The sequence below is a fragment of the Bubalus kerabau genome, chromosome 4 (genome assembly GCF_029407905.1).
Source record: "Bubalus kerabau isolate K-KA32 ecotype Philippines breed swamp buffalo chromosome 4, PCC_UOA_SB_1v2, whole genome shotgun sequence".
In the NCBI taxonomy this organism is placed as follows: Eukaryota; Metazoa; Chordata; class Mammalia; order Artiodactyla; family Bovidae; genus Bubalus; species Bubalus kerabau.
Window position 1 is genome coordinate 162,326,258 of NC_073627.1, and position 13,342 is coordinate 162,339,599.

Below are 13,342 nucleotides of genomic sequence, written 5' to 3' on the forward strand. Positions count from 1 at the left end.
GTCACTGTTCTGGGGAAAACAATTATTGCCCAGCTCCTACTCAATTTTGTAGAATATGTTTCTAGAATTGGAGTGTAAACATCTCCTTTATTCATTCCATCCTCCGTTCATCCACCCTTCCAGCCAGCCAGCCATCTGTTCATCTATCCATCCACTCACTAATCCATCCATCCATCCACTCAGTAATTCATCCATCCATCCATCCACCCATCCATGCATCCACCTGTCCATCCAGTCAGCCAGTCATCTGTCCAGCCATCTATCTACTCACTAATCCATTCATCCACTCATCCATCCATCTTCCATCTGTCTATCAATCCATCCATCTATCCAACCACCCATCCATCCATCCACCCATCAACTCATTAATCCATCCAATCATCTGTTCATTTATCCATTTATCTGTTCATTTATCCATCCATCCATCTATACAAACTTCCTCCCTCCCTCCCCCAATCCTTTCCTTCCATCCTTCGTTCCTCAGTAGAACTTTACGATTTTGTGCATATTGGTATTTTATTCCTCTTAAGTTTAATCATAGAGTATTTCTATTTCTCCCAGCACCTTGCTTTTTTGGATTGCATCCTTTCTCTGCTGCAGTTTCCAGCAGGTACACTGATTCTTTTGCCAACAATAACTCTGGAGAGTTGTTAGCATCTGACTCCCTGACAGAGCTGTTCTATTATCACCATGTTTCAGCTGATACTTTTGAGTTTTTCAGGTAGGCCATCATATCATCTTCAATCAGTGGCTATTTTATTTCCCTCTTTCAGCAACTACAATTATTATTGACTTTTCTTGTCTGATAGCACATTCTAGAACTTTCAGAGCATTGATAATTTGCAGAGGTGATCACAACATCCTTGACTTGTCCCTGACTTTAATGAGACCACTAGTAACACATCACTATTCAGTGCGATTTTGGCCCTTGGCTTGAAATAGATCTTTCTAACTCTGTTTCAAAGCTGTCTTTTTTGCTTTTAAAGAGTTTTTAGCAGGAAGATGTTCAGTTCTATCCAGTGAAGTGGGAGACAGAGGATGAGATGGTCAGGTTGCATCACAGACTCAATGGACATGAGTTTGAGCAAACTCCAGGAGATAGTGAAGGACAGGGAAGCCTGGGGTGCTGCAGTTCATGGGGTTGCAAAGAGTAAGACACGACTTAGCAACAGAACAACAATAACAACAGCGGGAAGATGTTGCGTTCTATCCAATCTCTTCTTCAGCTTCAAGTCAAGAAGACCACACATGGAGGGGATTGTAGGAGGCCATGATTCTCCTGCCCTGGCCTGTAACTGCCCCCTTTGCCACATTACTTCGCAACATTTCCTGTAAAGAGGCATGGCATATTTCTACAGCTTCTGGGCTGGCCTTGTGACTTGGCTTGGCCAACAGAAAGAGGCAAAGTGACAAGCTTCCAGGGCCTTGAGAGCATTGCTCTCTGGCCACTTCCCTGTGAACTAGCCCAGGCCAGCCTGCTGGAGGACAAGACTCCCATCATTATCCCTGCCAACAGCCAGCTTGTCCATCATGAACCATGGCTACCCTTGAGCAGCCAACCTCAGCTAACCCACCAGCCGACTGTGGACGCAGGAGTGTCCCCACTGGAGATCGACCACACATCAGGCCCCCATCAGCCCCCCGACCCACAGCCTGATGAGAGAGAATGTGTGGCTGTTTGCAGCCACTAAGTTCTGGGTGGTTCACTGTGCAACAGTAGATAACCCACAATGGCTGTTCTCTTTGGGCCTGTTGAACATGAACTGTTATTTACTGTTGTGTCCTGGAAATCATAGAATGAGCCTGTACGTGTGATTGGGCCCAATTTTTTGACATCCTGCCGAGTTGCCCAAAACTCAGAAATGTGACCAGGCACTCTTTATCAGAATTGGCTGAGACTTTATCAAATCGAAGGCTCCATTTGTCTTATTGCTTCAAAAAATGATGCTACTGGGATTTCCCTGATGCTCCAGTGGCTAAGACCCCATGCTCCCAATGCAAAGGGCCTGGGATTGATCCCTGCTCAGGGAATTAGATCCCACATGCCACGACTAAAGATCCCACGTGCTGCAACTAAAAGATCCAGCGCGATGCAGCTAAGACCCAGCGTGGCCAAATAAGTAACTATTTAAAAACTGGTGCTAAGACCCAGCATGGCCAAATTAGTAAATATTTAAAAACTGGTGCTGGAGCCAACTTGTGGGAGAGGATGTGGTATGCTCCCTGGGTTGCCCAGGATGCTGGGTTCCAGGTGTGCGATGCTTAGAGGAGAATGAGTGTGATCTCCAGAGTGAGGACACGGTGGCCGACACCCAGAGGTCTTAGGCCCTGTAGACACAGCCAGCTGAGGCCACTTTCTGACTGGGGAGGAGGGAGGGGGGCTAGCGACAGTTGGTACCGTCCCGTAGTCCGTCACAAAGTCTAAGCCGAAAGAAGCTCCCAGAATACTGCTGTCCCTGGGGTTTTGCTGAGGTGGTTTTAAATTATGTCCTCAAGTTTTGGGGTGTTCCTCTGCTCAGAAGGGAACCCAATCTCCCTCCCCTTAAGTATGGACTGAGCTTAGTGACTCGCTTCTAATGAATAGAATAAGGTAGAAATGACAGCATGTAACTACTGAAAAGAGGGCCGTCAGAGGCATTTCAGACTCTTCCTCACTCTCTCTCGGACTTCCTGCCTTGGGCGAAGCCAGCCGCCATGTTGTGAGGACGCTCAAGCAGCCTGAGGAGAGGTCCGTGTGGGGAGGAGCTGAGGCTCGGCCAACAGCCCTGTGAGTGTGCCATCTTGCAGGCTGATCCTCCAGCCCCAGAACGACCTTCAGAAACCTGCAGCCCTCCATGACATCTTGACGATAACCTCATGAGGGACTCCCAAGCCAGAATCGCACAGCTAAGCCATTTCTGAATTTCTGACCCCACCGAAAGAACCTGAGATAATCAATACACGTTATTTTAAGCCACTAGGATCTGAGGTTGTTTGTTACACAGTGCAAGCTAACTAATATACTTCTTATGGTGGCTCTGGGTGGTCAGTTCATCCATGTCAACTTGTTCTCTTTCATGGACTCAAGGCTCTGGCACAGTTTTCTCTGCTCTAAGATCCCACTAGCATAGACCTCTTAGTTTACTGGATACCCTACTTAAAACATATGCCAACTCTTTGCTTGATAAAGAGTGAGTTTTGGTGTCTGAGACTGGTGTTGTACCTGAGAAGCAGGTCTCTGACCAAGGCTCTTTTACGACCTCTGCAAGAGAAGACCCCGGAAGCTGCCTGACATCTGTCCTAACCGCCCTGCCGTTGGTCTCTCACCCTTGTGTAGGGTTTGGCAGCAAGCTCAACACAGGATACCCCGTGTAGACAGAAGTCATGTTATGGATAATTCCATGGTGGGATTACATGGTTGGTGAGAATGCGGAGGTAGATTGAAGCAGGGGTGGGTTCCAGCACTGCCCTCTCCTGATGTCTTCAAACCATCTTGTGGGAGCTTCACACATGGGCCAGAGACAGGCACACACGATACCTTTTTGGTAATGAAGCCCTTGCACACGGCCAGCACCCAGGAGCCCCCTTCCTGATCCCCAAGGGTAAGCCACTACCCCGATTCTTGTCTGCTCACAACGCTTCACTCACCTATTTCACTCACCTGTCCATCTGGACACCAAATTTGCCTCCAAATCCCCAGACGGAGTCAACCTGAAAGCAGTGCTTGGAGAGCTTTGACTGGTATTCATGGCCGACAGCTGACTGGAACAGGGGCAAAAGTGAAGCATCAGATGCCACCAGCATTGCCACACTGGACCCGCCCCCCAACCCTGAGGCAGCCTGCACTTCTGCTCAGTGTGGGTGGTGCAAACAAAATCACTCAACGTGGAAGCCGGCCCAGAGGGAGGTAACTCCAGGAGGCATCGCAACACCAGGCCCCCCAGTCAGGTGTTCCTGAACCCTCTCCACACCAGGCTCCCCAGAAGTCTCCCAAGAACCCCAGCCATAGAGAGCCTTCTGAGGTGCCTGAGCATGAAGAAACAGGAGGCCAGCCCCCAACCAGAACCACAGAGCCAGCAGCCTGCCAACGACTCCTAAGCCCACTTCCAGGAAGACTGCTGGCAGTGATCACCCTCTTCAGGTGGGACACTGTCAAAGCACGTGACCCAGGAATCAGGGCACAAACTGGAACATGGATGACATGCTTCAGGCACACCCCACGTTCAGGGTCAACACCTGCCACACATCCAGCCCGCCCAGGTGTGCAGTGGGGCCTGCCACCGCCTCATCAGACCCCAGTCAGGGAAGTGGGTCTGGTGACTTCCCAAGCCCACATGCTGACTGAGCAGTCCACCCCGAGCTTTGCGCTGTGTGGTCAGCAAGCCATGGCCCATGCCCACCTCCAGCACCGAGATTCTTTGTAAATAAAGCTTTCTGGAACATACATATGTTTCTGAACAGTTGTTCGTTTACAGAAAATCGATGCCTAACTTTGTGTCAAGACACTACAGCTAGTTCAGGAGCCACCCGAGACCCTGTGGTGGCCAGGAAGCTAAAAATATTTACACCCCGAACCCTGAGTGGCCCCGTGCTGCTCTAGTTGCCCAGGCCCGACCCTTAGAGGAAGGCACCAGGCTCCCTCGGCAGAATGGAGAGTGGTCATGGACCTCTCTGTGCACACTGAGGACACAGGACAGATGACTGACGCATGACCCAATGCCAGGCGAGGAGGCGGCTCGTCCAAAGCCTAGTTCCTACTTAGGGGGTCACCCCCACCTTGGCTCCCTCCCACAATAAAGCAAGGGGCCTGCCGGCCCACTACCAACTCCTCTCCCACTTGTTTATCTGGAACTTCAGCGGCAGCTTAGGGTCCAACCCCCACAGGGTCATCGCCACTTCTGACAACTCTGCAGGCAGCTCAGGGAGCGCGTTCTTCCACAGCCGGGGAGCAAAGCAGGTTTTACTTTCCAGTCTGGAGCTGTTACTTTCTCTCCCTCCCAGGCTGGATCCAATGCCCACAGTTAACAGCCAATCCAGAGCACCGCGACCTCCAAAAACCTGTGGCAGAGACCACCCATCTGCAGCTTCAGGGGTCTCACCCGGAAAACATCAACAAGGGAACATGGAGGCAGCAGCACCCAAAGGATCCCCCAGCATGACTCTTCATCACTAAGAAGTCAGAGCAAACTCTTCCAAAAATGTGGCCAGAGTGAAAGCTTAGCGATTCTCCCAACTTTCTGATCAAAACAGCTTTCTCCCCCAGATTGGCCTTGGTCTTACACTGACGAGACTCTATTTCTTATTAGACAGTCAGCACCAGGCAGAGCACTGCAGGAAGCAGGGATGACACTCTGGTCGTGGGGGGCGCCCCTCTCTCAAGCAGGCGCTGGGCTACGAGTGAAAAGCCCTGTCATTCTGGGCTGAGTCTGATCTGGGCACAAGGGGGACGGAGTGGAATTACAGAGGAACCCGACCCCAGCTGATACCTCAGCACAGAGTAAAGGCAGACATCTCAAGTTACCCAGCCTGGGAAACTCGCACCCACTTCACTGCAGACGCAGCACACCTGCTCCAGTCTACTGTCCTCTCTGCACGGCAGACACAGCCCCCAGCTGACTCAGCCTGGGAGGCCTAATAATAGCCATATGGGAAGCTTAAATAGACCCAGGAAATGAAAAATGTCTCCATAAAATCAAGATCGATGACCACTGAACAAACTCTGTGTTAGACAACACATGTAAGACACAGTATGGAAAAGAAAAAGACTTCGGAAGTAAAAAATGGGAAGGGAGAATGAGAAAGCTATTATATTGACAGAATTGTCTGGTCAGAATACAAGCAGTCTACAAAACGAAAATAAAATAGAAGGTAATGCACAGTTGGAAGACATCATCGACTCAACGGGCATGAGTCTGAGGAAACTCCAGGAGATACTGAAGGACAGACAAGCCTGGTGTGCTGCAGTACACGGGGTCACAAAGAGTTGCCCACGGCTGAGCGACTGAACAACAGCAACAACAATACCTGCTGGTGTCAAGTGAGTAGGAGAGATAATAGCTGTTGTCTGTGTGTGTGTATGTGTGTGTGTTAGTCGCTCAGTCGTGTCCAACTCTTTGTGACTCCATGGACTGTAGCCCACCAGGCTCCTCTGTCCATGAGATTTCCTAGGCAAGAGTACTGGAGTGGGTAGCATATACTTGTATGAGTCATACATGTATGTGTATTGTCTACTGGGTAAATGCTTCAAAGTGAAATTGTTGTGTCAGTGGGTTAGAGAATTTTATACTTTTGCTCAGATAATGATAAAGCCCTCAAAAAAAAGAAAAAAAGGCTGGACCATTTTAACTCACGCTAAGAGTAAACATTCAGAAAACTAAGATCATGGCATCTGGTCCCATCACTTCATGGCAAAAAAATGGGGAAACAGTGGAAACAGTGAAAGACTTTATTTTTTTTTACTCCAAAATCACTGCAGATGGTGACTGCAGCCATGAAAATTAAAAGACGCTTACTTCTTGGAAGGAAAGTTATGACCAAACTAGACAGCATATTAAAAAGCAGAGACGTTACTTTGTCAACAAAGGTCCATCTAGTTAAGGCTATTGTATTTCCAGTAGTCATGTACGGATGTGAGAGTTGGACTATAAAGAAAGCTGAGCACTGAAGAATTGATGCTTTTAAACTGTGGAGTTGGAGAAGACTCTTGAGAGTCCCTTGGACTGCAAGGAGATCCAACCACTCCATCCTAAAGGAGATCAGTCCTGAGTGTTCATTGGAAGGACTGATGCTGAAGCTGAAACTCCAATACTTCGGCCACCTGATGTGAAGAGCTGACTCATTTGCAAAGACCCTGATGCTGGGAAAGATTGAGGGCAGGAGGAGAAGGGGATGACAGAGAATGAGATGGTTGGATGGCATCACTGACTCAGTGGACATGAGTTTGAGTAAACTCTGGGAGTTGGTGATGGACAGAGAAGCCTGGCATGCTGTGGTTCATGGGGTCGCAAAGAGTTGGACACGAGTGAGCAAGTGAACTGAACTGAAGAGTAAACAAGTTTCCCTGTCTCCCTACACCCTCGCCACATTGAACTTAAATCCTTTGCTAGTCTAAGAAGTAAAAATGGGGCACCACAGTATTGTGGTTTAATTTCCATTCACATCACAGGAAAGGTTCTTGTGCCTTTCCTTTTCATGTACAATGTGGGCTTGTCAAGGTGTCAGGATAGGAAAAGGGAAGAGCTTGTTGTTTTAGTCGCTAATTCATGTCCAACTCTTTGTGACCCCATGGACTGTAGCCCACCAGGCTCCTCTGTCCATGGGATTTCCCAGTCATGAATACTGGAATGGGTTGCCATTTCCTCCTCCAGGGGATCTTCCCTACCCAGGAATCAAACCCGGGTCCCCTGCCCTGCAGGCAGATTCTTTACTGTCTGAGCCACCAGGGAAGCTCAATTCCATCCATAACTCCCCCTTAGTTTGCCTTCAGTGGTGTTGTCCAAACCAAGGAAGACATTTGATAGCTTCCACATCTCTCATTCCTTCCTTTTTCACCACAGTCCGTATGGGACTCATAGCATGCTTAGGAAGAAATATAAATATTGCACATACAGGGGCAAAAAGTCAGAGGCTGTATCTACAAATCTGTCAAATTAAAGGATAGATCTTGGGTCTAAAAAAAATTAAGTGCTATTGTGTCCACATAACTGGAGGGAGAAGATTAGACTTTCACATAACCTGTCAGAAGCCTGTGGGTCTCCAGTGGAAAACCCCAGGTATTATAAAAAGATTAGTTTTTCTATGCTTCTACCACTTCTAAGTTGATCCAAAAAAGCAGGTATGATGGGTATTGTAATTTTTTCCCACTGATCTATATCCTTGCACAAACAATTATTTTCAATTCGTCCCTTGAACCAAAGCAAAAGTTCTTGGGCTTTTCCCTCCTTTTGTGCATCTCCACTCTGCCACAAGGAATTAATATCAGCTGTCTTTTTAAATGGCACCCCACTCCAGTACTCTTGCCTGGAAAATCCCGTGGACGGAGGAGCCTGGTAGGCTGCAGTCCATGAGGTCACTAAGAGTCAGACACGACTGAGCAACTTCACTTTGACTTTTCACTTTCATGCATTGGAGAAGGAAATGGCAACCCACTCCAGTATTCTTGCCTAGAGAATCCCATGGACGGAGGAGCCTGGTGGGCTGCCATCTATGGGGTTGCACAGAGTCGGACACTACTGAAGCGACTTAGCAGCAGCAGTCTTTTTAAAACGTTGATCGATTTTTCCTTTGTGAACAAGTCTGTTCATATTATTACCTTTCCCAAGAAAGAAACAGATAATTGGTTGCTTTGTACGATACATATGCTTATATTGTCCCTGAAAGAATTTTCCAGTGACTAAACATACTTTTCCATTACTTTAGAATCTTGACCTGGCTATTGGTTTTCAAACCAGAATAAAAGGGAAGCTAGGAAATAAGTTTTGTAATATTGACAAGTCATTCCTACTTATTGTAAGACTTCTCGAAGCTGATCTCGAAGTTTTGGTAAGAGATTCCAAGAGTCCAGAAAACTTATCTGCTTTTAAAACTTCTGGGATTCTCCAATACAGCTCTGCTTGAAGTGGCAAACTAAGCTGTGGTCAAACTCCCTTGTTCTGTAAGTCCTCTGAGGGACCAACTATATATTCATACTTCTTAAAATACCGAACCACGTTTCTCTGAGGCTTGGCCTCTTCATTTTGCTTAATATTGTTCCTGGGTTTTAGAAGGAAAAAGTAATCATCAAAAAAAAAAAAAAAATCAAAGGGCTTTTTCAACGAGTTTATCCAGTAGTGAGACAAAAAGCTTTTCCTGTAAGATCGAGAATAAGACCAGGATGCGCTGTTTTACTACTTCTCTTCAATATCTTATTGGCAATTCTATGCACTTTATTTTGGCTATTATGACATCAGCTCCACCTCAGATCATCAGGCATTAGATCCTGGAGGTTGGGGAGCCCTGCTCTAGGGGGTGTTCCCTCTGTTGTTGGGGGTGGGCTCTGTAGGCGGTGTCACAGGCCTGGTTGCTGGGGCCTACCCTGTGTGGAGGCTGCCAGCGGTTCATTAGTGGTACCTGGTCCCAAGGAAGCTGGCTGCAGAGCCCCATGGGACCTGGAGCTAGTGCTGGCTCACTGGTGGGCATGGCCAGGGTCCAGAGAACGCCAGGGCTGTTGCCCACCCACTGGTGGGTGAAGCCAGGTTCTGGGGTTAGTGCCAGATGACTGGCAGGCAGAGCCATGCCCTGGAGTCTGGCTACAGGGCCCAGGTATCCCGAGTTGGGGTCAGATCACTGGGGCAGGGTGGGGGTAGGGGGTAGTTCCTGACACAGTTGGGGATCGAATCTGGCATGTCCTGAAGCTTGTATTGGCCTGCTAACAGGCAGGGTTGGGGCCCAGTTGGTCCTAGGACAGGGTGTCACCTGCTGTGTACAGGTTGCATCCACAGTCTGCAGGACTGTGGTTTTCTTGCATTCTGCCCCTTGGTGGCTGAGGCTGTCCGGAGGCTAGTGAAGGTTTCCTGGAGGGCAGGGCCCTTACCTGCCCACTGGCGGGGGAAGCTGGGTCTTGGCCCACTGGTGGGCAGTGCCATGTCTAGAGGCATGCCTAGAGGTGGCGGTGGGCTCAGGACTGTCTTTACTCAGCTGTCTGATGATGGGTGGGACTGTTAGTTGTTTGGCCTGAAGCATCCCAGCACTGTGGACAGTGACTGCAATCATGAAATTAAAAGACACTTGCAGTTTGGAAGAAAAGCTGTGACAAACCTAGACAGTGTGTTAAAAAGCAGAGTCATTACTTTCCGACAAAGGTCTGTATCGTCAAAGCTATAATTTTTCCAGTAGTCATGAATAGATGTGAGTTCAACCAAAAAGAAGGCTGAGAATTGAGGCTTTTGAACTGTGGTGCTGGAGAAGACTCTTGAGAGTCTCTTGGGCAGCAAGGAGATCAAACCAGTCAATCCTAAAGTAAATCAACCCTGAATATTCATTGGAAGGACTGATGCTGAAGCTGAAGCTCCAATACTTTGGCCACCCGATGCAAGAGCTGACTTATTGGAAAAGACCCTAATGCTAGGAAAGATTGAGTGCAGGAGGAGAAGAGGGCAACAGAGAGTGAAATGGTTGGATGGCATCATTGACTCAGTGGACATGAATTTGAACAAATTCTGGGAGATAGTGAAGGACACAGAAGCCTGGCATGCTACAGTCCATTCGCATGCTGCAAAGTGTTAGACATGGCACCCCACTCCAGTACTCTTGCCTGGAAAATCCCATGGATGGAGGAGTCTTGTGCGCTGAAGTCCATGGGGTCGCGAAAAGTCAGACACGACTGAGCGACTTCACTTTCACTTTTCACTTTCATGCATTGGAGAAAGAAATGGCAACCCACTCCAGTGTTCTTGCCTGGAGAATCCCAAAGACGGGGGAGCCTGGTGGGCTGCAGTCTATGAGGTCGCACATAGTCGGACACTACTGAAGCGACTTAGCAGTAGCAGCAAGTGTTAGACATGACTTAGCAACTAAACAACAATAACCACATCCCAGCAGTGGTGCCTACAGGCTGTTGGGTGGGGCTGATCAACCCCACCCAACTCATTAGCTACTGGGGCTAATGAGCTAGGGGGAAGATCCCACAATAGTGCCTATAAGCACCCGTGTCCACCAACAGAAGAAGTTTCCAAGTATGGCTGTTACTGTTCAGTCGCTAAGTTGTGTCCAACTCTTTGTGACCCCATAGACTAGCCTGCCAGGCTCCTCTGTCAATCCCCTTTATGGATCACAGTCTTGTCATGGCAAAGGGGCTTGCGTAATTCAATGAAGCTATGAGCTATGCTATGCAGTGCCACCCAAGATGGGTGGGTCACGGTGAAGAGTTCTGACAAAACATGGTTCACCGGAAAAGGAAATGGCAACCCACTCCAGTATTCTTGCCATGAGAATCCCATGGACAGTGTGAAAAGTACAGCTGTTACCAGTGTCTATACCCACAGCCTGAGCCACACCCACCCACTGCCCCTCTGGGACACTCATTAAGAACAGCAGGCAGCTCTAACCCAGCTTTCCATCAAGTGACCACTTTTGCCCTAGGTCCCAGTGCATGTGTGTGCTCTTGAAGACTGAAGTGTCTGTTTCCTCCAGTCCTGTGGGATATGCAAAATTAGGACCCTGCTTGCCTTCAAAGCCAAAGGCTCTGGGGGTTCATCTTGCTGATGCAGGATCCCTGGGCTGGAGAGCCCACCTGGGGCTCAGAACTCTCCGGTGGAAAAACCCTGCAATATAATTCCCTACTTTGTGGGTTGTCCACCCAGGAGTATGGTACTTGATGATAGTGTGAGTCTGCCCACTCCAACCATCTCAGTGTGGTTCCTGCTTTATGTCTTTAGTTGTAGAAGATCTATGCTGGTGGGTTCCTGTCTTTTTTATCAGTGCTTGCTCTGCAAATAGTTGTAATTTGGGCTGCCCGTGAGAGGACCCAAGCTCAGGGTCTTTCTGCTCTGCCATCTTGCCCTGTCTGTATTGTGATCTGGTTTTCAGAATAAACACATGCAAGCGGGCCTCTCCTGGTGTCTCCTCCCCTTCTCTGGCTCCTCCTCCATTTGCCCTCCCAGTTCTTGGTGGGAGGTCTCCTTGCTTGAGTACTCTTAGTGTGGAAGATGCACTGCAGCACCCTCAGCTCAGGGAGGGCAGATCACTTCCTCTTACTGTAAAAAATACTTTGTAAGCACTTCAGCCCTCCTTCCAGCACACCTATCTCTATAGTATTCCAGTCATGGCAGGATGATGTTATGAAAGTAGTACTCCTCAGTTTATCTTTTCCATCTCAAAACTTTGTGTGCCCAAGACTGGCATGGCTGGACCCAAACTAGAATTGGCTGAGTATTTAGGGACATTCAGGGTATGGTGCTCCAGTGGAGTTTGGTAGGGGTCCTACCTCAGTGGCCTTGGTGCAATAGCCCTTTCCTCTTCCCTTTCAGAGGTCCTGCCCTACTGCCCCTCTGTTCCCCGGAAGTCACGTGTTTCTTGCTTTTGTTGTTCCTTTTGTGGAGGACACTCTGCCTTCATCTTCAGAGGGAGATAGAAATGAATTCTTCTCAATCAAGTGTCAGGTCACTTATCCCTTTCTCAGAGGACTTCCTTAGTGCCCACCTAAAGTATTAGCCTTGTCAGTGTTCATCATGTTTATTTAAGGTAAGCTTGGTGAGAGCATGAAGTTGCCTTGTTTTATATCCAATCCAAAGAGCACCTGACCCAAGATAGGCACTTAATTTTTTCACTAGTGGTGGTTTATCTTTTTACTCTTCTCTCCGTTGGAAGTTCTTATTTTAGAAGAGTTTGTTGGAAATATCAAACAGTACAAGAAAGGCCATTAGGTACAAAATCCTCATGTGTTTATGAATTCATGACCAAATTAAATATGCAATTTTATATAAAAAGAGGCATGTGTATGTTTTTCTCCCCCATCCTCCCATTCTCCTCTAGAGTTCTGAGTGATACGGGTGCAGGTGTGTGTGTTCTTCCTCCTTCCTTCTTGCTTTTATGCCTCAGGCTCAAGCTTGCCCTGTATGAATGTGTCTCCCGCTCTGACTCAAGATTTCTGGGCACCAGGTTCCTGGGGGACTGGAATTCAGCCCCTCCTCCATCCCTCTCCTCCCTGCCCTTCCCCTGACTGGGCTGGCCGAGGTCCCTCACAGCCTCCCCAGGTGGTATCTCTTGAGTCCCACCTGGGCTTGCTGGGCTCCTGGAGGTATGGACTGGTTCTGACGGAGCTATTGGGAAGGGGTGCCGAGACCCTGCCTGCTGGGATCCTGCTGTGGCCTCTCACTTGTGAGCCTCCTGCCACTCCTGAGCCACCTTTCCTTTCTGTCCCTGCTGGCCTTTCTGCATCCTCATCTTTGGGCCAGACGACTCAGGCCTGCAAGCTCATGGAGACCTAATTCCCCTGCCGTTGGATTTCAGGTCCTGGCTCTCCCATCCCCCTAGAGTTCTTGAGAGGCCCCCAAGGCCCCTCCTACACCCTTTCCAGAGTGAAGGGGCTGGTGCAGAGCAGCACACCCCACCTCGGAGGCTCCCCTTCTGTCCCTTTCACCTCAGCTTCAGCCTGAGCTCAGCAGAAGTGAGCTGACCAGCCAGTAGAGGGCAGCACATGTCTGGTTTCCAAGCCTGCCACCTGGAGAACTTGGAGGGGAGGCAGCCATGGCCTTGAGGTCTAGGGCTCAGACACCAAGGGTCACAGTCATTCAAGACCCACTTGACCGGCCACCTCCTGCTCCTTCTCTTGACAAGGCCTTGACCTCAAATCTCTAGGTCTTGGCACCACAAAATTGATGCAGAG

The 13,342-nt window shown here is 48.8% G+C and overlaps 1 protein-coding gene across 1 annotated transcript in view; it reads left to right on the forward strand.

Moving 5' to 3' along the window:
• The window catches only part of LOC129651030 (liprin-alpha-1-like), a 32,809-nt gene extending 31,118 nt beyond the window's left edge, over positions 1–1,691 (forward strand). The window contains 1 exon segment of the mRNA XM_055579760.1: positions 1,465–1,691. Coding sequence (XP_055435735.1) covers positions 1,465–1,691 — 227 coding nt within the window.
• The last annotated feature ends 11,651 nt before the right edge of the window (positions 1,692–13,342 follow it).